Consider the following 23861-nt stretch of genomic DNA (forward strand, 5'->3'; position numbering starts at 1 on the left):
ATCAAAGACAGAATCGCATCAAGGAATGCTGACACGACTCAACTACACTCTCTCTATGTTCACATAGCTGGGCCTTTTGGTGAGCTGCAAGAAATTATCATTTATTTTATCCTGTCTCAAACAATAGAGTAAATTGTGAACCAGGATAGAGTCCACAACTGCAAGGGCTTACTTGCCAGAAGACAGATTCCCCTCCCTTTTAGTGATTACTGAACAATGTGAAATCGCAGCCAGCTATGACGGTACAGACTTGTCTCTCATTATTAAGCTATATGTCTGCCTGTACATATGTGAAGCCACTTACCAGACTTGAGAGGAGATTGCTACATCATTGGCTCAGATGAGCCTACTCCCCTGCACAGCATCCAATTAGCAAGAAAGTCCTAATTCCACTCATGTCCTTGAGCTACTGAACTATTAGCTGTATCCTGATAATATGCAAAAAGAGATACAGTTCATGACCTTGTAACCTTCCAGGGCATTAGTCATAGACACATCTGGGATGAGGGAATCCTCCTGGACCCATCCACAGGTACAAGGGATGTGGGGTTTTTTTGTGTTTTGTTTTTTGCTTGCTTGCTGAATGCCTTCCTTCTGCAAACTCCCCTCCTTCCCCCAGCTTCCTGCACCTGTCGCTCCTCAGCTTCAGGGGAAGGGATCATTGTACAGGGAGCTGCTCCCCCATCCTCCCAACCCCCATCCATCCAGACCCCTCATACCCAGACCCTCCCGCCAAGCCTCGACCCCCCCCCCCCCCACACACACACACTCAGAAACACACAGCCCCCCATGAGCCCCAGTTCCCGTGCATCTGGACCACCCTGATGAGCCACCCGCACCCAGATCCCCGCCACACCTGGATCCTCACCCCACTGAGCCCCACTCCCCCAGCATCTGGACCCCGCCAAACTCCCCACACCCAGACCCACCTGCTGAGCTCTATCCCACCCCACACACTCAGATCCCCCTCCCTCACCCCCCCGCTGAGCCCCAACCACCTTCACCTGGACCATCCCTGCAGACTCCCATTACTGTTGCATCCAGAACCCCCCCCCCTTCCCCCAGCAAGCCCCTGTGCATCCAGATCCCGCCCCCTCCCCCTGTACCCGGATCCCCCACTGAACCGCTTGCACCCAGATTGACCCACACAGAACCCTCTCAACCCACACCTGGATCCCCCCACACTAGGCCCCTTTACACTTGGATTCTGCTTGTCCACACCTGGTGCACCAGGCACTGAGGTGCAAGGCCCTGGGGTGTTTCTGGATCGGGCCTGGTCCTTGTGCTATGTCAGGGTTGGGTGCAGCCTCACCGCTGAGTCTGTGTCCCGGGGGGAACTGCACAATGATCTCCCACTTCTGTACAGCCAGTGGCCTGTGCTCCCCAGTGCAATGCCGGAGCCTCCACATGTATTTGACAAAATTTGCAGTTTTAAAATATTGTATGCAGAATTTTTATTTTTTTGGTGCAGAATTCCCTCAGGAGTAGATACTCTTAACTTACCCGTGTTTTTCCCTAAATGCTTTCCACACAAAAAAACCTATGCACTTTGGATGTATCCATGTACCTGGTAATGTAGGTATTCAAGGGGAGGGGGGATTACAAAAATTTACAGCAGTAAATTTCTTCTTTCTAAGTCTGAAGAAAAAAATGTATATTGTATTTGAGAAATTGTATATGATCATGTAACTAGACTGTACTGTGATGCATACTCACAAAGGAGAGCAGAGTTAAGGTTGTATAGGGCTTTGGAGCAACTAATTTTGCAACAGTAACATTCTCTTAATTTAGGAAATTGAATACAAAAATCCAAGGTCTTATTTTTTAAAAACAAGGAAAAAAGATGAGGGAAGGAGAATGTCATAGCTGATCACTATTTGACTATGTACCATTGGAACAGCTGGGACCCCAAGAGGTGTATATTCTAATGCACAGCTAAAATGCATGAGCAGTCTGGTCTTCCTTAGCTGCATGCTTTAGTGGCTTAGCAAAAGAAACATATTCAAAATATACTGTGCATATCTAAAGTTTAGTTTTTAAAGGGGTCAAAACCTGGAAAATCTCAACTGAAAATGAAATTAAAAAAATTGTGATCACACATAGGGCTAGAATAGAAATGTTCTATAATCCTTAACGAGGATGGATCACTACTGCTATAGTAAACCAGCAAGTGAATCTAATTTTCTGAAATTCTACATATTTAGTGGTACTGAGCTTTAAGTGTATCTTTTAAAAATGATCATCCTGTCAAATATTAAAATCTTAGATAATGTATAAAAATACTGTAGTTTCAAAACATTTTAAACCACAGCTGATTAGCTAAAAACAACTTAAACATATTAAATATTTATTTAAACTACACAATTTCTAGTCACATCTAAAATGTTTTTAGAGATTTAAAATAGTTTTTATTGTTTGTAATGAAATTTAAAATCACCGATAAAGTTAAAAATTACAATGAGCTGTTTACTGTATTGAAACTTGTATCTCTTCAGTAAGCTTGAAGGTAGTACTGTTTCTGGAGCACATCTGGCAATGACTGGAGGTCACTCGAAAGCAAAACATTCTTGAAAAGAAAAAAGTTAAACTTAGGGTATTTAAAAGTGTTCTGTGGTTTAATTATTCAGATGGAACTTGATAGATCAGCTGATCCTCCTCCAGCCCTTTGGGTTGCAACAACTAAATCTTCTGTCAATAAGTGGGTGAGTGATTTTCTTTTGTCCATTATATGGCTAAAATTTAAGTTCAGTATGAGTTTAGTATAGGGCTGTCAAATAATTTTTTTTAAAAAATCACAATCTCACGATTTAAAAACAGTCGCAATTAATCTCAGTTTTAATCTCATAGTTAAATAATAGAATACCAATTAAAATTTATTATAAATATTTTGGATGTTTTCTCTACATTTTAAAATATATTGATTTCAGTTACAACACAGCATAGAAAGTGTACAGTGCTCACTTTATATTATTATTTTTATTACAGATATTTGCACTGTAAAAATAAAAGAAATAGTATTTTTCAATTCACCTCATACAAGTGTAGTGCACTCTCTATCGTGAAAGTGCAAATTACAAATGTAGAATTTATTTTTACGTAACTGCTGTCCTGGAGTCATCGGGGCGATGCTCTGGAACTACACCATATGAAGCCAGTCAGGACTCTGGAGGAGCATGCCTCCTCTCTCTGAACATACTGTCTCCAGGGCAAGAAGCTTACACAGCTTCGAGCTTCCTGGGTCTGACCTTGCGCATTCAGCATCCCCTTCCACATTGTGCACTTCCCACAGCGAGTCCGCCCGGGCGGGGTTCCTGGGGAAGCCAAAGGGCCCTGCACCCCAACTCTGCAGTCAGACGTGACTCTCAGCCAGCCGGTAAAACAGAAGGTTTATTAGTTGACAGGAACACAGCGTAGAACAGAACTTGCTAGCACAGAAATCAGTGACTTTCATCCAAGTCCATCTTGGGGGGAGGGGAGGCCAGAGCCTGCGCTCTGGTCCTCCCCCTGTGCCCCAAGCCAGCTGAGACTGACTCACTTCCAGCTGCCTGGCCCCTGCCCTGCCCATTGCTCCTCCTCTGCCTTTGTCTCGCTTCCCGGGCCAAGAGTCACCTGGTCGCATCCCCCTCCTGGGTCTCAGGTTACGAAGGGGCGGCCAGAGCATCCATTCAGGCAGCTGGAGTAGCCCCGCAAAAAAGTCACACACCCTTATTCCCACCACCTAGACATTGGTGCAATACACAGGGAAACTGAGGCACACACCGCATTCATGCAAAACAATAAGACTCACATAGGCTCACATATAACATAATAAGGGAAAATCCCCACTACGTCACATCTGCATTCAAAAACAAAACAATATAAAACTTTAGAGCCTACAAGTTGAAGCATGAACAGGCATATGAATGTTTAGCATATCTGGCACGTAAATACCTTGCAACACTGGCTACAACAGTGCTATGTGAACGCCTGTTCTGGCTTTTAGGTGACATTATAAAGAAGAAGCGGGCAGTATTCTCTCCTGTAAATGTAAACAAACTTGTTTGTCTTAGCGATTGGCTGAACAAGAAGTAGGATTGAGTGGACTTGTATGAGGTGAGAGACAGGCTTTTGAGTTAGCACGAAAGCTTGTCTCTTTCACTGACTGAAGTTGGTCCAATAAAAGATATTACCTCACTCACCTTGGCTAGCCGTGTTCATAGGTTTTAATGATCTCTGCAAATTATGACTGTCATGCTTTTGTCTCTTCTTTTAGACTTTGAAGGGAATTCATAATTTTAGAGCTTCTGGGGACTATGACAATGACTGTACTAATCCTATAACACCTCTTTGTACACAGCCTGACCAAGTTATCAAAGGTAAATGGATCTTTCAGAACATCTCAAAAAATAATTAATATTGCTAGCAAAAATGGCAGGTGAAGAGGGTAGCGTGACAAATACGGGACCTGTTCCAAAGCACATACAATTCTTTTGGAGCCTTTCCATTGTCTTCATGGGGCCCTGGGTTAGGCCCATATTTATCTGAAAATGCAATATAAAAATTTTGCAATATAAAAATTTAGTATGGTATGTGAACATTAAGTGGAAGAACAACAACAGAAATTTCCACTAAAAGCATTTAAACTGTTCTCTTATAAACTTAGTGGGGCGGGAATGTGTTGGAATGGGAGGGGTTTGGGAGACGGCTCTTCTAGATATCACCCGTTCAACCCAGTTGCTCATTCTAACTTGGTCTATCAGAGCTGATGGTCAAGGCCTTTGAGAAAATAAGGGACCAGTCCCATGAGTTGGGTGCTAGCCTGCTCCATCACATTCTTCCTGTGAGACCTTGGGCAATTCTCTTAGGATATGTCTCCACTGCAGAAAAAAAGTGTGGTTTTTGGGTTCGCTAACTCAAGTTCTCTAATGCTGTTTAAAAAGCAATGAAGACGTGGCAACCTGGCTTTTAACTTGGGTTAGCAGCTCAAGATAAAGCCTATAAGGAAACCTGGGGTTGAACTTGAGCTGCTGACATGAGTTAAAAGCAGAGTTGCTGTGTCTTCACTGCTACTGTAACCTGAGTTAGCTAACCTCAGTTAAAAACACACTTTTTTCTTAAGTGTAGATATACCCTTAGTCTCTCTAAAATGGGCATAATACTACTTCCTTACATTACCTCACAGGGGTATTGAGGATAAATAAAGATTGAGTGCCTTATATGCATTTGAGTACCTTAGATAAACGATATGACCAAACCACATGTGAAGATGGATAAATATACATGTCAATCATAACCAGGGCAATTTAGCTAAAAAAAAAAAAATTTAGCATCTAAAAAGTATTAACTTTTTATATTCAGAGAAGACATTTTAATAAAGTTATAATAAATTAAGTGCATGAATGCCTTGGTATTTTGTCTCTGCTATAACCTGAACTACAGAAAATAGCATGTTTTGTATAATAGTATCCTACAACTGTGTGTGTCAGGCATATTTTTAGCTTGTGAGGTGAACAATCTAATTTAAAAAAAAATTCACTAACCCTTCTCAGCCTTTGATTTTAGGGTTATTGTATTGGTACTTTGTTAACTATGACCATAATGTAAGATCTGTGAGTTATTAAGAGTTGGAAATGTGATTAGTTATTTCAGATAAATATCAAATACTGCTCCCTGTTAAGTATAATTTCAAAATCATTGTCATAGTTAAAGCCTATAAATGACGTAAGACCTGCTCTAAAGCCCACTGAAGTCAATATGGACGTTTCCATTGATTTCAAGGGGCTTTGGATCAAGCTCATATTATAGTCTCTGTATAGAACCTTTTTCCTGTATTATATTATCATTGCTGTATAGCAGCGGTTCTCAAACTGTGGGTTGGGACCCTAAAGTGAGTCACGACCCCATTTTAGTAGGGTCACCAGGGCCGGTGTTAGACTTGCCGGGGCCGAAGCCCAAGCCCAAACCCCACCTCCTGGGACCAAAGCCCAAGGGCTTCAGCCCTGGGCAGCAGGGCTCAGGTTACAGGCTTCCCACTTGGGGCTGAAGTCCTTGGGCTTCAGCTTTGCCCCCCTGCCCAGGTCAGCGGGGTTTGGGCTTTGGCCCCCCTCTACCTGGGATGGTGGGGCTCAGGCAGGCTCAGGCTTCAGTCTCCCCTCCTGGGGTCATGTAGTAATTTTTGTTGTCAGAAGGGGGTCGCAGTGCAATGAAGTTTGAGAACCCCTGCTGTATAGCAATAAACTTGACTGAAATTGGTTATTTTATCTTTTGAGTATATTTCATAACAACCCAAAGTGGGTTAAGCAATTGACTGTACAATATATCAACATCATTGTTCAAACACATGCAGATATGCCATATATTCATTATGTGCTGAAATAGCTTCATGCCAAATTGGTGGAGCTGAGGAATAGCCTCTACTTTTGTAGCAGTCTAACGTTGTTGTTTTTTTTAATTAAATGAAAAGGCATTGCTGACTTTATTTCTTCTTTATAACTGCTAGGGGGTGCTAGTATTATTCAGTGCCACATTCTTAATGACAAGAGACGTATATTAACCAAAGATACAAATAACAATGTGGCATACTGGGATGTATTGAAGGTAAGTGTAAAATTTTGGATTAGACATGTATTAATGGATTTCTGGTCTTCTGTTTCCTTTGCTATTTGTCTGCATGTGAGGTGATGATTGGAGAAAATAGGGTCCTCATTGTGCCACAAAACATAGTGCAAGTATTTTTTAAAGACTCTCATTGATAAGGGATGATATTTGTCTCTTCTGCTGCATTACTGTTCATTCTTACATGAATGTGTTTAAAATTCTGTCTTTAAAATAAAACACTGAACACAACAATGCATGGGGGGGAGGGAAACAGATGGACATCAGTTAAAATATTATCATTAAGGCTATGATTTTTTCACGGAGGTCGCAGAAGTCACGGAATCCATGACTTCCAGTGACCTCTGTGACTTCAGCCCACGGTGGCCAGGAACTGAGGGGGGCCCCCACAGCTCCCAGCCATTGCGGACGGTGGGGGCTCCCCGTGGCTCCCAGCTGCCGCGGGGGCCCTCCCAGGCAGCAGGGGCCCACGGAGCTCCAAGTGGGCCCCTGCAGCTGCCTAGCCACTGTGGGTGGTGTGGGGGCCCCACAGCTGAGCTCCCCATTTGGTCATGGACATTTTTAGTAAAAGTCACGGACAGGTCACGGGCTTCCATGAATCTTTCTTTATTGCCCGTGACCTGTCTGTGACTTTTACTAAAAATATCCATGACCAAATCTTATCCTTAATTATCATCAATAAGCAGCATAAATCAGGAAATGCCAGTTCAGGTTGCATATACCTTCTAAAAAACCTGACTGTTGTGGGATCTGCTTGGATCTTTGGTAACACTTTCAAAAATGCCTGAATTCCATTTACAAAAGTGACTGGCACTTAGGCTCCTAAGTCTCTCCAAATGTCAGTGGGATATGGGCTTTTAAGGCGTGTAAGTGCTTTTGAGAAATTGGCATTTTCTCTTGATACATGGAATGCTCCAGACAAGGTTCTATAACAAAGTGCGGTACCCTACAGTGCCTTAGAATCCATTATAGACTGAAGAAACAGGGATGGAGGTTGAAGAGTGTATTTGTAATAACAGTCTGCTTGAAGAATTCCAGAGAAAGGTGAGTAACTTTTCTTTCTCCCTTTGTAGACTGTCAGTACAAATTGGGGAGATTCACTAGCAGTAGGAAATTGATGAGGAGGCTATCTAATCGCGCAACTATAGAAAACTGCTCTCCTGAGGTGGGCATTAGATCTCTTGGCCAAGTCCAGAGATCAGTGTTGCGTAAAGGATTAACTGAGCACCTGATAGCATCTTTACATATTTCACTATTGGAACATTCCAAAGGCATGCCCTAAATGTAGTTGAATGCACCTTGCCTTCAGGGACTGGGATACCCACTAGCTCACAAGAAGTTTCTCTATAGATTCAGTCCACTCTAAAACTGGGGATCTGTACTGAGTATATTTAAAGCAAAGAGAGAAGAGTTACTCACTTATGACTCCACCCTCCATCCCTACTGCCTGGAACCTACATTCGATTCTGAGAGAGTGTAAGGAACTGAGAGTAAATGACGGTTTTGGTGGGGGGAGGGTCATGTCTTATACCAGAGTTTTCCATGACTCAAGAGAGTATCTGAGAGCCATAGCACTGCTCAGACCTTACTAGAGGTTCCAAACTTAGCGTGCAGGTGCACTCCAGTAGTGGGGGGAGGAGAGGAGGGTGTCTTTACTGACAAGTCTAAGAACAGGTAAGTAATTCTTTCAGATTAAAAAGGAAGTTAAAAATAAAAAGAGCATTTCAAAATCCATTTTTGTATTAATTTGTCAATAGATCAATAAATACCACTATCAGAGTATCATTTTTATAGAACTAGTAGATGCTGAACTTGTAATGAATAGTATTAATATTCATTCTGTTCCTTTTTTCTTTGATTCAGTCAAAGTTTTTTTTTTTTTTTTAATGAACTACAGTTCAAGGCAAGGCAACGTTCAACACTGGGGAAGAAGTTTATATTGTTTTGAAGTAGTGCTTCCATACTTCTCTGTTTTAGTGTTTGGAGGGCAGTGGCATCAAGCTATCAAAAAAAATAAAAAGCTTACTTAGCATACAATTTCTGATATGCAAATTAAAGGTTTTAACAGTGGATTTGACTGCATATTCAGTATTAAGAAACTTCCACATTTTTTTAATATTCTGGTGTACAGGCATGTAAAGTTGAAGACCTTGGGAAAGTAGATTTTGAAGAAGAAATTAAGAAGAGATTTAAAATGGTGTATGTGCCAAACTGGTTCTCAGTAGACTTAAAAACTGGGGTAAGACAACTTAAATTCTTTCCTAATTTGGGCGTTTGTCATTTCATATGACCATTCATGAAAGCATTCACATATATACTTTATTAAGCAAGCCTTCTGTGAGCCATATAAAGCTTTGACTCTAAAATTTAATTTAATGTGTGTGTGGCATAAACTATATTTCGATTATCTGATGTATAATTTATCTTTCAATCAACATGTCAGTGAATGCTTCTTTGGATCTTGATAACTTGAAAAGTAGTTAATTACAGAATTCTTTGTAAGGAGATAATGTTGGTTTAAACTAATCTTGTACACTGCAATTACTAATGTAATAAAATTTGACAAATGGAGTGTTTGTAGACAGTCTGTGTATAATCAAACACTGCCATATTTTGTAGTTGCAGTTTAGTGTGTCTTCTGTATATATAAAAGAAACCTGCAGGATTCTTAATACAATATTCATATTGTATTCCTCCCAATGGTCTTCTTTTGACAGATGTTGACAATTACTTTAGATGAGAGTGACTGCTTTGCAGCTTGGGTCTCAGCAAAAGATGCTGGGTTTAGCAGTCCAGATGGATCTGATCCAAAATGTGAGTTTTAATTGAAATTAACATTTCATTCAAACAATACAAAACCCCATTACATAAATTAGTATATTTCTGGTAGATGGTAATTTTGTGCTTGCTTGGACTTCCCCACTTTTCTTGAGACTAAATCTTCCAAATGAGACTCCAATGAAAATGCACTGAGATGCTTTATAATGGCAATCTTGTGTTCACTTTGTCTATTTCATTTGTCCATTTCATTTTCCTTCAAAAAGCAAAATGAAAAATGCTAGACTGGAATTATTACATGAAAGATCTGAACTAGAGAATAATACTGTAATAAACTCGTATCTTAAAATAATTGTTAAAAACTATTCAAGCTGACGGGCATTATAGCAAAATTAGCTTTTTCTATAAGACTAAAGACTTAAGGCCCAAATCCACAAAACAACTTAGGCATTGCAACACAGAGCACGGGAGCACCTAACTTCTAGGTGCTTTGCAACCCAGTGGAATCCACAAACCAGCGTTGGACATAGGACTCCCTGCTTAGTGCATGGAGAGAGTTAGGCACCTAGGAATGGGATCCACAAAAGCCAAAGTGCTAGGTGAGGAGCTGCCTAAGCTAGCCAGTAGCAGATGCCAAGGAAAAAGGTGTGTCCTAAGCCCTGTCCCTCAAAGGGAATTAGGTGCCTATCTCCACTTAGGATTCCTAGCTATAGATCCCTTCTTGGAGTCAGGCACCTAAGCTGTTTCTTACAAGAAGAATGGCAGCACACACCTAAGTCCATGCAAAAGCCCGAGGGGGTGTGTGTGAGTGGGGAGGGTACTGGAAGTGGCAGCCATCTGTATAACCTTTAGTCCAGTGGTTAGTGAAATCACCCAGGAAATGGGGGACTCCGGTTCAATTCCCCCCTGTGCCTTGAAAGAAGAGAAGATTTGAACAGGGTTCTCTCATGTCTCAGGTGAGTGTCCTAGCCCACTGGTTCCCAAATGTTTTACCAAAGGCAACCCACCAACAGCTTTGTTTTTCTTTTGTGACCCATCATTTACGTATATGCACCCTCTGCCCTGTTACCACAACCCTAATCCTGGCCCAGCATAGAGGGAAGACCTAGATGGGTGGGGGTGGGGTTGAAGGGCAAGCTCTCCTGCCCTGTGCAACCTGACGCTCAAGGTCTCAGCACCACTCAGGTCTCTCATGAGGGAGGGTTGGCCAGGCCAAACCTGAGTGGTTGCTGCAGCCTCGTGTGCCAGGTCGCAACAACCAGAGTGGGGAACTGGGCCCAGCCCCACTGTGGGATGAGGTCAAGGCAGGCTTGCTCACCAGTCTCCTCCTCTTCTCTCCACCCCCGCCTGAGGCTTTTTGGCCAGGCCAGGTGAAGTGTATGTTTGCCTAGGTCAGGGTCAAGTGACAAGTTCATCTGGCCCTGGATGTGGCAACCATCTAAAACTTTCCCATAACGCACAGGTGGATTGGGATCAACTATTTGGGAAACACTGCCCTAACCACTGGACTAAAGGTTAGGGAGGTTGCTGCAGGTTCCTCTTCCTCCTTTCCCCCTCGCAGTTTTGTTTGGAATTAATGTGCTCAGAGCATGTCCACCAGATTGGGCCCAGCCATCAAGTTAGTCAAAGGAATGCCTAGTTTCACATGGTTCAAAGATCCTTCTGGGGCTTAGGCATGAGATGGGTATTCAAGCTCTTCGAGTGAGGCAGCAGTGCACGTACCCAGAAATAGAAACTTAGGTGTCATAAAGACTTTATTGGAAATTTAGGTGCCAAAGGATTTTAGGCACCTTCAGGGTTAGTAGCCAGGGTTTTGAGGATTAAAGTGGGAGTTAGACACCTAACTCCATTTGTGGATCTGGGCCTAAGCCCCTGACCCTGAGATGAACTCCACATCAGTGGACCTCAGTGCCAGCATGGAGTTCATTGCAGGATTGGGACCCAATGTTTTTTTTAAATGTTTAATTTCTCTTGCATTAACTTCTTAAGCTTTGATAAGAAATACAAACAATTGGCATATATTAACCAGCTGTGAATTAAAAACATGGAGAGTTGTCTTTTTTTCTAAACTGTCAGTGATTTTACATAATTATATTCTATGTTTTTAATCATGTGTTATAGTGAATCTTGGAGGGCTTCTACTACAAGCTCTTCTAGAGTATTGGCCTAGAACACACATCAATCCAATGGATGAAGAGGAAAATGAAATAAATCATGGTTAGTGTTCACCTGTACAATATAGGAATCTTTCAGTCCTTTTGTCTCTATCATTCATAGCTATTTTGTTTTATGTGAGTTTTTACAGTTGTCTCTACACGTACAATAGCTTTAATATAACATTGCTTTGGAATGTTTCAAGTAGCACTCCTCCACTGACAATAGTGCTGTTTAAAAGCCTTTGGAACTCCACAATAAAGAGGAAACAATTGAAAAGCTGATTCTGCATTGAGGGTGAATTTACAGAAATGCTATTAGTTGGCAGTGAAAAAAAAATTCTGGTAAAATTAAGAGGCTGGGCTTTTAAGGGAGAGAATAAATTCCTTAAGTTCTAGACAGGGCAGAGGAATGGGAGTAATTCAGTTATGCTTTTCTGGGTAAGTATCCAGGGCACATTGCCTAATTTGCTTGTAGACATTACTGGGTAGTATAAACTAATAAATAGCAGTCATGTTTGTTGGAATGTGTTATACTGAATGGGTGTTGAAAATAGAATTGTGTACTGACCCAGGAGGCTACTTTCTGGAGTAATCTACAAAGGAAAGGTGAGGTTAACAACAGGGTTATGTAAATGGCAAACAAGATAGGTGGGTGGATTTGGCAGAAAATAAGAGAAACTGTAGCTTAAAGGCTTGGAAGCTGATTGGTAGAGCCTTTCACTGGGACACAAGTTCACATCCAGCCAGGGCCAAAGCCATTCAAAAGTTTTCGGTGTCCATTGGCTATTTAATGGTCATCATAAAATGAGGTGGTGTCTTACAGCTGTTTACCTTACAAAACTATTAGTTTTGGTAATCTCTTGGCTCTTTTATCAGATTGGCCTTCAGCTGAAATCCTTGTCATGTGTTGGAATAAATTTAATGTGGAAATTGGAAAAAGTTTTCTAACGATTGGAGGAGTGAAATTCTGGAACAACCTTCCAATAGGAGTAGTTGGGACAATCTAACTAGGTTTAAGATGCAGTTTGATAAAATTATGAATGGGATTATATGATGAAATTGCTTGTTATAGCAAGTGACTGGACTTGGTGACCTAGGAGGTCCCTTCCAGTCCTATGTTCCTATAGATTATGTGGGTTTAGCTACTATTTCACTCACAGTGTGGTCTCAGAATGGGGTTGAGGCACTCTGTTAGGCTATTTTGGAGGCTCTTGCATTGTTACTTCCTGTGCTGTGTATTTAGAAGGCTTAAGGGCTTGTCTTCACTACCGTGCTAAATTGGCGCTGCTGCGATTGATGCAGCCGCGTCAATTTAGCGCATCTGGTGAAGACATGCTACGTCAACGGGAGCATGCTCTCCCACCAGTATAGTGCGGTGTAGACACCATGTTAAGTCAATGTAAGTTACGTTGCTCAGGGAGGTGGTTTTTTCACACCCCTCAGCGACATAACTTGCATCAACTTAAGCAGTAGTGTAGACAAGCCCTTAGTCTTGAGGTGGGAAGAATAAGGAGTGGCAATTTACAAACTTTCCAGGTTATTAGAGACATGATTCTCCTATAGACTCGTGAATAGTACTGTACTTTAGTAGGACTAGTCAGGTAAATAAGTATTGTAAAACCAGGTTCTAAATTTGCTCTTAAAATATTAAAATTTAACAATACAAAGCAAATACTTACTAGTGGCTTGGGAAATCAGAAGTGCACTGGGGGTCTCTTGGATCAGTGATATTGTTAATAGAGAGCTGAGGGACCACACACAGACTGTAGATAGGCAAGCTGAATACTAACTATTTTAGAAATAAAATACTTCATTAATTTTGTAGTCTGGGGAAAAAACTCGGGGAGAAAAGTGTTCATAGTTTCCCTGGAGTCAGCATTATGGAAAATAAGTTGGAGGACACGGGTTTGAAATCTGCTTATTAACAAAAAGGGATGTCTCTTGGCATCTATGTTGTGTTTTTGAAGCATTTGAGAACAGGGTCCTGATGCATGCTGAGGTAGCACCATTCCCCTACCTTACTTCCAGTGGGATTTTTTTTTTTTTAAGCTGAAATTTCCACTGCTTCCAAAAAAGTTTGATTTTTTTAAAAAATAAACAACTCAGGGGGGTAACACCAAATTATTTTAAAGAAATTTCTAAAACCCCCAAATTTCTCCCTTCTAATTTCTAGAATGATTTTATTTTGTTTCTGATGAGCTCCGGGCATGGGAATATACAATAGTCTTATCTCTAGACTCTACTCTTGGCTATGAATTCTGATCCTCCATTTATTTTATGCTCTGCTCATAAATGAGCTAAGCAGTCTTTTTGGAACCCATATGATCCACAGGAACCCATATTATTCAATTTTCTGGTACTGTATGTTGTAGCGTTCAACAGAACATTAAAAGTTGGTAATTGGTGGATTTCAGATACCACATAGTAAGTCTGGGTTCTTTTCTGACTGAAAGGCATTGCACCCAACAGTTTTTGCCCACATTTTTCAGAGAACTTTACATTGCACTGCAAAATAATTATTATTTATCAAATAATTTCATTTTGAAAGCTGTAGTCAGTCTGTAACAAGTGAATCACCAATACTGCTCTTTTAATCTGACCCTCTGCATTTGAAATGTCATCGGTCACTTCTAGTTGTATAGTCCATAGACATGAACCTGATCAATAATTAATGGAATGTACAGTGCAGTGAAATCAAGATGTCTCTGTCAAGTTCTCCTGGTCCTCTGTTTCAGAGTGGTAGTTAGGTTGGAAAGCAAAGACGATGCTTGTTAAGACGTTGCTTTGGATGTGAAATAATTGCCTTTGCAGAATGATTCTTTTTCTTGCTCACCTCTAAAGTAAGGGTCATTCAATTCCCCCAGATACTTACACCTCTGTATTGCTCAGAAACTGGGGAAAACTGATAGTAAATCAATGTCCCACTCATGGCCCCTATTGTCTTGTACATCAGACATTTGAGATCTGCCTCCTACAGAGTTATAATGTATTAATTGTGCTTTGGTATTTCTCATGAAATATTTAAGTGTTGGAAATTCTGGTTTATGAGAAATCAACACTTCATCTTTGCATGTGTTTTGTTTATTTCCTTTTTTTAATTCATCACTGTATTGAAAAGAGACAATAACTTGTGTTAGTCTGTATACTTGGCTCTAAAACTAGATATATAGTCTTGTTGTATATTTTTCCATAGTGAATGGTGAGCAGGAGAACAGAGTACAGAAAGGAAATGGATACTTTCAGGTACCACCGCATACACCAGTTATCTTTGGTGAAGCTGGAGGACGCACTTTGTTCAGGTACAGAAATTCAGAGAATGCAGTGTGGCTAAAGCAATAGAATTATTTTCTTTTTGGCTCTTGGACAATTTCAGAAATTAATCAATGTCCAGGAAATAGAAGCTTGACCATACAAAGTTGGTTTGTGGCTGATAATATCATTCCATAGTCAGACTAGGAACATCTAGATTCCAAATCATCAAGACACGGTGCATTACAAGGTCATGAATTCTACAGTAACTCTTACAAGGACTTGTTGATTTATAGCTCTGAGAGCACTTCCTGTACACCATCTTTCCTATAGACCAGTTAATGGCAACCAAAAGCTGATTCATTTTCCTCCTAAGACTATTTAATGTACTTTAAGTTCTAGCAGGGCTTAGTGTATAATTGTCTTTTATTATGGTGCTGCAGTGTTAGTCTGCAGGGGTGAGATTTTTTTTTTTTTCTTTTCTGATCCACTGGTCTGGGGAACTTCTCCTAAAAGTATATTTGCTGGTCTATCAGAGTGCTCTTAGGTCTGACCAGTCAAGTAATATGAGATCTTATCATGCCACTCTGATTACCATCCATCTTGTCTTTTACACCACTTTGATTCCAGCATGACTTTAGCACCTAATATATCATGATGAATATCCCTGGGATGCCAGGCTTTTGAATGTCGTAAAGCATTCATGTTTATCCCTGGTAACTGAATATATCTGTTCTTAAATTAAGACTAGTTTTTCAGTCTAGGTTTCTTCGTTTTCCAGAACTGAATATAGCACATCCCAAGCCTGGGAGCAGTGTAACTTTCAGATCACAGGTTATTCAAGTAAAATGAGCATACATTTTCAATTTAAAATGAACCCCATTCCCGCAGCTCTTAATCCTTTTGAATTTTAACTAAGGATTCCAGCCCTTCAGTTTGATCTGCACTGGCAGATGCTTATGTCTACAGAAAGTTCCATTCAATCAGTGGGGCTCTACACAAGGGCAAGGGTACACCCACACACATCAAACTTGAAGGATTGGAGCCCAAAACTGCTAGAATGTATATACTTGTTTGTTTTTTTTAAACAATTTATTTTGAATTTAAAGTTCATTTAAACAAAATTCCTAAAACACTAATGTTGCTTAACTGGTGGCTATGGAACTATTATTTTTTCATCTGATTAACTGATTGATTATTTTACTAATATCTGTATTTGCCTATCACTGTTTGTGCACTTTTTTGATCTTTGCATTTAGGTTCTGTAATTTATGTGCTGTACAGCAATTTTCTTCTCAATGCTTAAATGTATTATTTATGAAACTCATTTCTGTATATTTTAGATTATTATGTCGGGATTCAGGTGGTGAAACTGAATCTATGCTGCTTAATGAAACTGTGCCACAATGGGTAATTGACATCACTGTGGATGTAAGTGTCATTAGGTATAGACTTTCCCCTTCTTTTAAAGGTGAACTGCAAAGGAATTTAACTAGACTCCAGCATCTCAAGTAATGTATATTGAATATCTTCAGTAATCAGACCTAATGGGGTATTCAAGGCATTACTAGCTCAAAACACTCTTCTCATATACCATTGAAATTCAGCCTCGCTACAGGTTGCTGGCACCTGCCCATTGTAAATCCCTATTTCCCAGCATGCACTGGGCTTATGTTCCATAAACCAATAGGAACCAGAGTGATGTGTCAGATAGAGGTCTCCTTCAACCTAATTTTAAAGCCTGGCCTTGACTCAAACCCAATCCAGGAGTGTCAATTTGTCATTTTCAGAACCAACCCAAACCCAACACTCCCCACCCCCAAACCTATGTCAGCATTGTCACATGGGGCTTGGCCTAGTGGGGGCTTGCCACTCCCCATGTCGGTGTTCTGTCTCCAGCTGCTTTCCGCCTGTGGGCTTGGCATGGTAGAAGCTGTGTGCCCCACTTCTGCTGGCTGCTGCCACTGTGCAATGAAGTAAGCATGCTGACAAATCACAGCCTCCAGGTGCTGGTTGACGGTGCTGACAGGTTTTGGGGGGAAAGTGTTGGGTTCAGGTTGCATCAGTTCTGAAAATGACTCAGCATTGTCAGTTTGGGTCTGGGTCAGGTTTTAAAATTAGGCCTGTGAAGATCTCTATCTTAAACACCACCTTGGCTTCCTCTCAAACAAGCCAGCTTCATGGGGTCTCCTGGTTGACGGGGAAATGACCAACGTAGTGTCTACTGGGGTGTCGCTTGCTGGCATACTGAAATAAGATGAATTTGGGGGAGTCCAAGAGAAGAAAAGGTACATTTTTTGAGTTAGAACCATACTAAATGTCCCTCGTAGCCTGGTTGGGGTGAAGTGTTCTTCACATGTGTCTGGAATTTGATTCAATTTCTTAACAAATCACCTTCTAAGAAACCTGATTTCTGATGCTGTATTCCAGATACTCAGTCTTTCTTTTTTAAAACTTAGTCGTTTTTTAAACAAAATATTTAGTGTTTTGACTTCTTATCGTATAGAAGTGCTGTACACTTTACACCCACCTGCTTCTGCTGAAATGAGCTCCAACTTATATAAAAGCTAGGCAAACAAAGGACTTGCATCAGATAAATCTGAGCACCTCAGAAGCTTAAGCAATTCAAAGAAAAGTTGTCCTCAATGGTTGTGCTAGAGAAAATCTCATTTTTATTTGATATAATAATACACATTAGGTAAACACACTTTCCAATGGGAAATAATGAAGTGAATATAATTTGTGTGATGCCAATTGGTACTAAATGTAACATTTTGTTTCCTTTTAGAAAAATATGCCCAAATTCAATAAGATTCCCTTCTACCTTCAACCTCATTCGTCTTCAGGGGCAAAAACTTTAAAAAAGTATGTATATATTTTTGACTCTTAATATTTCAGAGATACTGATATTAGCAGACTCGTAAAAGGGTATGCCAAAGAGAATAACAGTACCCTTGGTTAATCCAGACAACAACATTGAACGTGCTGTCTCAATTCTTGGGAGAGAAGGTATTTAGTGTTACAGGACAATATCCTGCTATACTGGATGATATAAAAATATTTTAAAGATCTAGGAGATATTGTAGTTGTAAATGGCAGTGGCTTAAATTAATTGTACTTTAGAAGGTTTTACCTTAGTATTAATAACGAGGTTTGAGTTGGTGCCATAACATTTTTGGCTGGATCAAACCCAATGTCTTATCTAATCCTGTATCCTATCTCAAACATATGCTTTAATCAGAGAAAGGTGTAAGAAACGCCAGAGTAGGCAGGCTTGGGAGAACCTGCCCCTCACATTGGACATCATCCTGGTTTCTAATAGTTAGAGATTGGCTTGAGCCCTGAAGCATGAGTTTTTTAAAATGTTTGCTGTCTTTTAATTATGACAACTGTGTGTATTCTTGATCTTCATATAAACATCCAGTCCCTCTTTGAATCTGGATAAGTTCTTGGCCTCAACGACTTCCTGTGGCATGAGTTCCACAGTTTAATTACATGTTGCCCACAAAAGTATTTCCTTTTATCGGTTTGAATTTCCTACCTTTTTAACTTTTATTGAATGTCCCTTGTGTTATAAGATAGGGAAAACAGAAATTCCTGACCTCCCTTCTGTTTACACGTCATTATTTTATATACTTTTATCATCTCCCCTATTATTCATCTCCTTTCTAAGGTAAACATTCCAAGTCTTTTCAGTCTCTCTTCATCTGAGTTTTGCCATGCAAGATCTTGATCATTCTTGTTGCTCTTCTCTGAACAACCTCTAGTTCTGCAATATCCTTTTCAGATAAGGTGCCTGGTACTGCACACAGTATTCCAGATGGTGATGAGTCTTCACCATTGATTTATATAAAGGCATTATTATAAAGATATTATTTTAGATTATAAACAATATATAATACAAACAAATAACTGCTATAGCAAACATCATTGCACATGATACTGTGAAGATAAGTGTTTGAAAGGCTAAATCTGGTGTTTCACAACTTTTAATTACCTTGTACAGAGATCGATTGTCAGCTAGTGACATGCTGCAGGTCAGAAAAGTGATGGAGCATGTTTATGAGAAAATCATAAACCTGGATAATGAATCTCAGACAACTAGCTCCTCCAATAATGAAAAAGCTGGAGAACAAGAGAAAGAGGAGGACATTGCTGTGTTAGCAGAAGAAAAGATTGAACTCTTGTGCCAGGACCAGGTAAGTTGACATAAGCACTCATTTAGGCCTTCTTTCAAAAATATGATGATCAATAGTAAATCATTTGTGAACCTCTAGGTACTGTTCTTAAAATGTGCTACAGGTAAATTATTTTAAAACAGATGCCTTTGAAACTAAATTTTATGTTATGAACTCAAATGTTAACTGATAGTACTATTTTGCTTTTTGCATATAAAGCATGGGTGGTGTGACAAAGTTCCTCATCTACCTTGGTGAGTCCTGCGCTTATTGGCGGATTTACTCGCCTCAGAGATTCACGGCAGCCCTCAGTTTGGCCACTTTTGTGGCTCAAATCTGATGTTTTACTCCGATAACCTCATCACCGGCTAGCATGGGGAAAAGGAAGGAGAACAATCCCCGCAGTCTCTGCTGATCCACCATGTGGGTCGGGGAACAGCCCAGAGACCTTCCCCTCTGGTGGAACCCACAGTCCAGGTCAACTCCTCCTGTGTCTGATCAGGAGTTGGGAGGTTTGGGGGGAACCCGGGCCTGCCCTCTACTCCGGGTGCCAGCCCAGGGCCTTGTGGACTGTAGCTGTCGAGTGCCTCCTGGAACCACTGTGCGACAGCTACAACTCCCTGGGCTACTTCCCCATGGCCTCCTCCCAACACCTTCTTTATCCTCACCACAGGACCTTTCTCCTGGTGTCTGATGATGCTTGTACTCCTCAGTCCTCCAGCAGTACACCTTCTCACTCTCAGCTCCTAGTGCCTCTTGCTCCCAGCTCCTCGCATGCACACCACAAACTGAAGTGAGGTCCTTTTTAAACGGAGGTGCCCTGATTAGCCAGCCTGTCCTAATTGATTCTAGCAGTTTCTTCTTAATTGGCTCCAGGTGTCCTAATTAGCCTGCCTGCCTTAATTGGTTCCAGCAAGTTCCTGCTTGTTCTGGAACTGCCCCTGTTACCTTACCCAGGGAAAAGGGATATACTTCATCTGGGACTAATATATCTGCCTTCTAACACTCTCCGGCTCCTTCATGGGGCCGTGAGCACGGGCATGTACTTGGTGCGGTTTACCACTGTCCCTGAAGCCTGTCCCTTCTGTGGCATGAGGGAGACCCTGGCGCACGCATACCTTCAGTGCGCCAGGCTGCAGCCCCTCTTCCGGCTCCTCCAGAACCTCTTATTGAGGTTCTGGCTGCACTTTTCCCCGCACTTATTTCTTTATGCACTCCCGATCCGAGGCCTCACGAAGTCGCGGGACCACCTCGTCAACCTCCTCCTAGCCATGGCCAAGGTGGCCATTCGTAACACCAGGGAGAGGAGGTTGGCGGGGGTGGGGGGCCTGTGACTGTGGGGCCAGTTTTCATTCTTTCATCCGTTCACGTATCCAGGCAGAGTTCCTCTGGGCAGCGGCCACCGGCTCTCTCGATGTTTTCGAGGAGCAGTGGGCGCTGTCTGGGGTTCTCTGCTCTGTGTCCCCTTCTGGTTCCTTAGTTTTGGCCCTTTAACCCCCACGCCTGTTTGTTGCCTTTGTTGTCCCCTGCACTCAGTTGGGCTCTGGGTTTAGTAGCCCCTCCTTAGGCTGGAGGAGGGGCTTTCAGCAGTGGGCGAGCTAGCGCTCGCCCACATCCCGGTACTCAAAAGGAACACTCTCCGGCTCCTTCATGGGGCTGTGAGCACAGGCATGTACTTGGCGCGGTTTACCCCCGTCCCAGACACCTGCCCCTTCTGCGGTGTGAGGGAGAGAGACCCTGGCGCACGTTTACTTGGAGTGCGCCAGGTTGGAGCCCCTATTCCGGCTCTTCACAAATATTTTGTTACGCTTCGGGCTCCACTTTTCCCCTCACCTCCTTATCTATGCACTCCCCATCCATGGCCCCACAAAGCCACAGGACCTCCTGGTCAACCTCCTCCTGGCCCTGGCTAAAACGGCCATCTATAAAACCAGGGAGAGGAGGTTGGCCGATGAGGTCTCCTGTGACTGTGGGGCCTATTTCCGATCCTCCATCCGCTCACGCATCCGGGCAGAGTTCCTCTGGGCGGCGTCCGCTGGCTCCCTTGACGCCTTCGAGGAGCAGTGGGCCCTGTCCGGGGTTCTCTGCTCGGTGTCCCCGTCAGGTTCCCTTTGTTTGACCCTTTGACCTCACTCCCGTCCCTGTTATCTCATTAGTTGTCCCCCAGAATTATTTGGTTTCCAGGCCCTGTGAATCCTCCCCTTAGGCTGGGGGGGAGGTCCTTAAGCAGTGGGCGGGCGGCCTGGTTCCCAATAGGAACACTCTCCTTTAGCCATCTGGCCTGACCCTGTCACAGTGGATAAATTGCATTACCAAATGTCTAGATCACAGAATTTTGGTTGTTGAACTGTATTCTCTTTTGGGGCCTAATACTCCAAACTCTTGCTCATGCTAATAATCATATTAACCATATACTAGCTATATTGATATGAATAGTAAACACAGATGACAGTATTTTGTTATTCTCAGAGATCACAGGCTTTAAAGAAGAGTTCCATTGAGGAGGGCCTTAAGCTACTCATGTTTGTTGGATGCCAGTGTTTAGAGTGTTGTGTAGAGTATACCTCTCTTCCAGACAAAATTATTTAGAAAGCTGTAAAACCAGACTAGGAACAAATTAGTTTTAAAAATCATTTCACATTTTCATCTATTGTATGCCTCCTAGAATTTGATATCAATCAGAATGCTCATCTGCAATAAATTGTAATCGCACTTCTGTATAACATCATTAAGATTAACTAAGCAAATAAACTATGGGGTTTAGAATATTGTTACATTTCTAGTCATGTTCAAAATCTGTCTAACTTCAGAGCATATTTTTATATTGCCTGTTAGGTTTAGTAGTAAAATTATTTAGTGGCAATATGTGCAATAGCACAGCAAGAGGCATTGCTACTTTGGAAGCAGGTTTCAAACTTCCTTGGATCACAAGTGAAAGGAGTGTAATAGTCTCAGTTATGGGGGGAAGACAGCAGAAGTTCAGATTCAATAAGTTAAAGTCACCTAAATGGCACCCCTGTTCCAACTCCACTAATACCAGTATTACAGTAGATTTTTATAGACAGTAAGGTGGGACTCAAGCAGCAGCATTTTTCTTATTTGCCTATCTATACATTTTGATGTTTACTGACATTTACTGATGATCATTCCAAGACTATATATGCTGCTGTTGGTGCTCTCTAATGTATGTTAGTCCATTGGCACCAGTCCTCATTAGTATGGTGTACCACTTCTCAGCCTAGAATATGCTTGTCTGAAAACCAAAACTTCCAGCATCCAAAGATTTAACATATCTACCAGTCTTCTGCAATAAAATATAAATTCTCTTACACTGCAGGTTTTGGATCCAAATATGGACCTTCGAACTGTTAAGCACTTCATATGGAAGAGTGGTGGTGATCTGACACTTCACTACCGACAGAAATCAACGTGAAAGGAATGATGGACTCAAATGGTTGTTCATTTACTTGACCTTACTGTACTGGTTCCAAGAGTAGTACTATAGAAGCCCACTGAACCCTAAGGTAGATGAGACTTCTAATGACTCAGTATGGACCAGAGAGTATACATTTAATAATTGAAGTGACTAATAGATCTGTAATATAGAGGAAAAAATCTATATGACTTAAACTAAAGTCTGTCCTAGTTAAGGCACAGCAAGTGAAATGAGAAGTCCCTAGTGTTTCATGTTGTGTGAGGTGTACAGAGAACAGATGATGATCCAGTGCAGACTTTTGCTTCCTTCTTGTTTGTTTTTTCCAGAGCATTAAATTTTCATCTGCTCGGGCTTGATATGAAACACTGTTTTGGCCATATTAGTCACTATGTTCATAATGCATGCATTGTATTTTTTTTAATACATTCCATTCGTACATTACCTACAATAATTTTTCACAGGTTATTCATAAAAATAATTTTTACCACTTAGAGAAATCTCAAAAAACACCAAACACTATTGCACACTTGAAAGTAGTAGCCCATTTAATTGTAAGTCAAAAGTTAATATAATTAGAATTGTTTTAATACTGCAGTTCAAACGTTCTTATAGAGAGCTATTGACATTCAGATTAAGAATACTAGAGAAATATTATAGCAGGGTCAGTCCAGTGATGCTGTGCATCATAATAGAATAAACATGTTTTGCAAAATTTAATAGATTTTTTTAAAAAATATAATTCTTCCTGCACTGTGTCCTTGTTTTAAAGACACGCTACTTGGAATTCCAAGAAACTGTGCTCTATACTTCTGTGGCATTTTGTTAAAAAAATTAAGACCATTCTGAAAATTTTAACTTTATTTGTTGATGTCAGCAGCAAATTTCATATCCATGATATAAAAGCATTTGTGTTCTTTTTTCCCCAAGTTTTATATGCAGATTTTTTTGTTATAGTTGTACACATCTTCTTTTCATGTTCTTTCTAAAAATCTAAGGCTTTCATATATTCATAGTAGCCTTGTATAAAGTTTAACTTACTGGGGCGGGAAGCATTTCAGCTTTTGGCAAGAAAATTTGGGACTGTCCCAAAAGACTATTTGTAGCCAAAACAAATTAAAAATCCTCACCACAAAATTGTGTAAAATATTATTCTTGTCTGAAATAGAAGCACAAGTGCCTTCAGAGGGCAGTATATTTATTCAAGTTTCTTCAGGAGACATGTGCTCTTGCCCTTCCTGTGTTTTGCTATCAGGATTTAGGCTGGGGCCTACAGAAAGTCCCAGATACATTAGTTTACTGGGATTTTATAGTGATCAAATGACAAAAAAAAAAATTTCCACTGTCATATGTTGTTTGAAAAATATCCAAATACATTATGTCCTGGACAAAGTCACCACTTAAACAAGAGGGTATGGTTAAGAATTAAGCTAGCATGTCTTTTTCCCTTCCTTGAAAGAAAGTCAAATTTAA

General features: G+C 41.1%; 1 protein-coding gene across 2 annotated transcripts in view; it reads left to right on the plus strand.

Annotated features, from left to right (window-relative positions):
* WDR48 (WD repeat domain 48) overlaps window positions 1-22539 on the plus strand; it is a 36832-nt gene extending 14293 nt beyond the window's left edge. For both annotated transcript variants that reach the window (XM_065399042.1, XM_065399041.1), the window contains exons 8-18: window positions 2628-2702; window positions 4253-4355; window positions 6479-6576; window positions 8726-8833; window positions 9312-9408; window positions 11494-11589; window positions 14722-14827; window positions 16121-16208; window positions 17566-17642; window positions 18784-18976; window positions 22293-22539. In XM_065399042.1, the coding sequence (XP_065255114.1) occupies window positions 2628-2702; window positions 4253-4355; window positions 6479-6576; window positions 8726-8833; window positions 9312-9408; window positions 11494-11589; window positions 14722-14827; window positions 16121-16208; window positions 17566-17642; window positions 18784-18976; window positions 22293-22388 (1137 nt within the window). In that variant the 3' untranslated portion in view covers window positions 22389-22539. The remainder of the gene's footprint in view (window positions 1-2627; window positions 2703-4252; window positions 4356-6478; window positions 6577-8725; window positions 8834-9311; window positions 9409-11493; window positions 11590-14721; window positions 14828-16120; window positions 16209-17565; window positions 17643-18783; window positions 18977-22292) is intronic.
* The last annotated feature ends 1322 nt before the right edge of the window (window positions 22540-23861 follow it).

The sequence above is a fragment of the Emys orbicularis genome, chromosome 2, assembly GCF_028017835.1.
Source record: "Emys orbicularis isolate rEmyOrb1 chromosome 2, rEmyOrb1.hap1, whole genome shotgun sequence".
NCBI classification, from domain to species: domain Eukaryota; kingdom Metazoa; phylum Chordata; order Testudines; family Emydidae; genus Emys; species Emys orbicularis.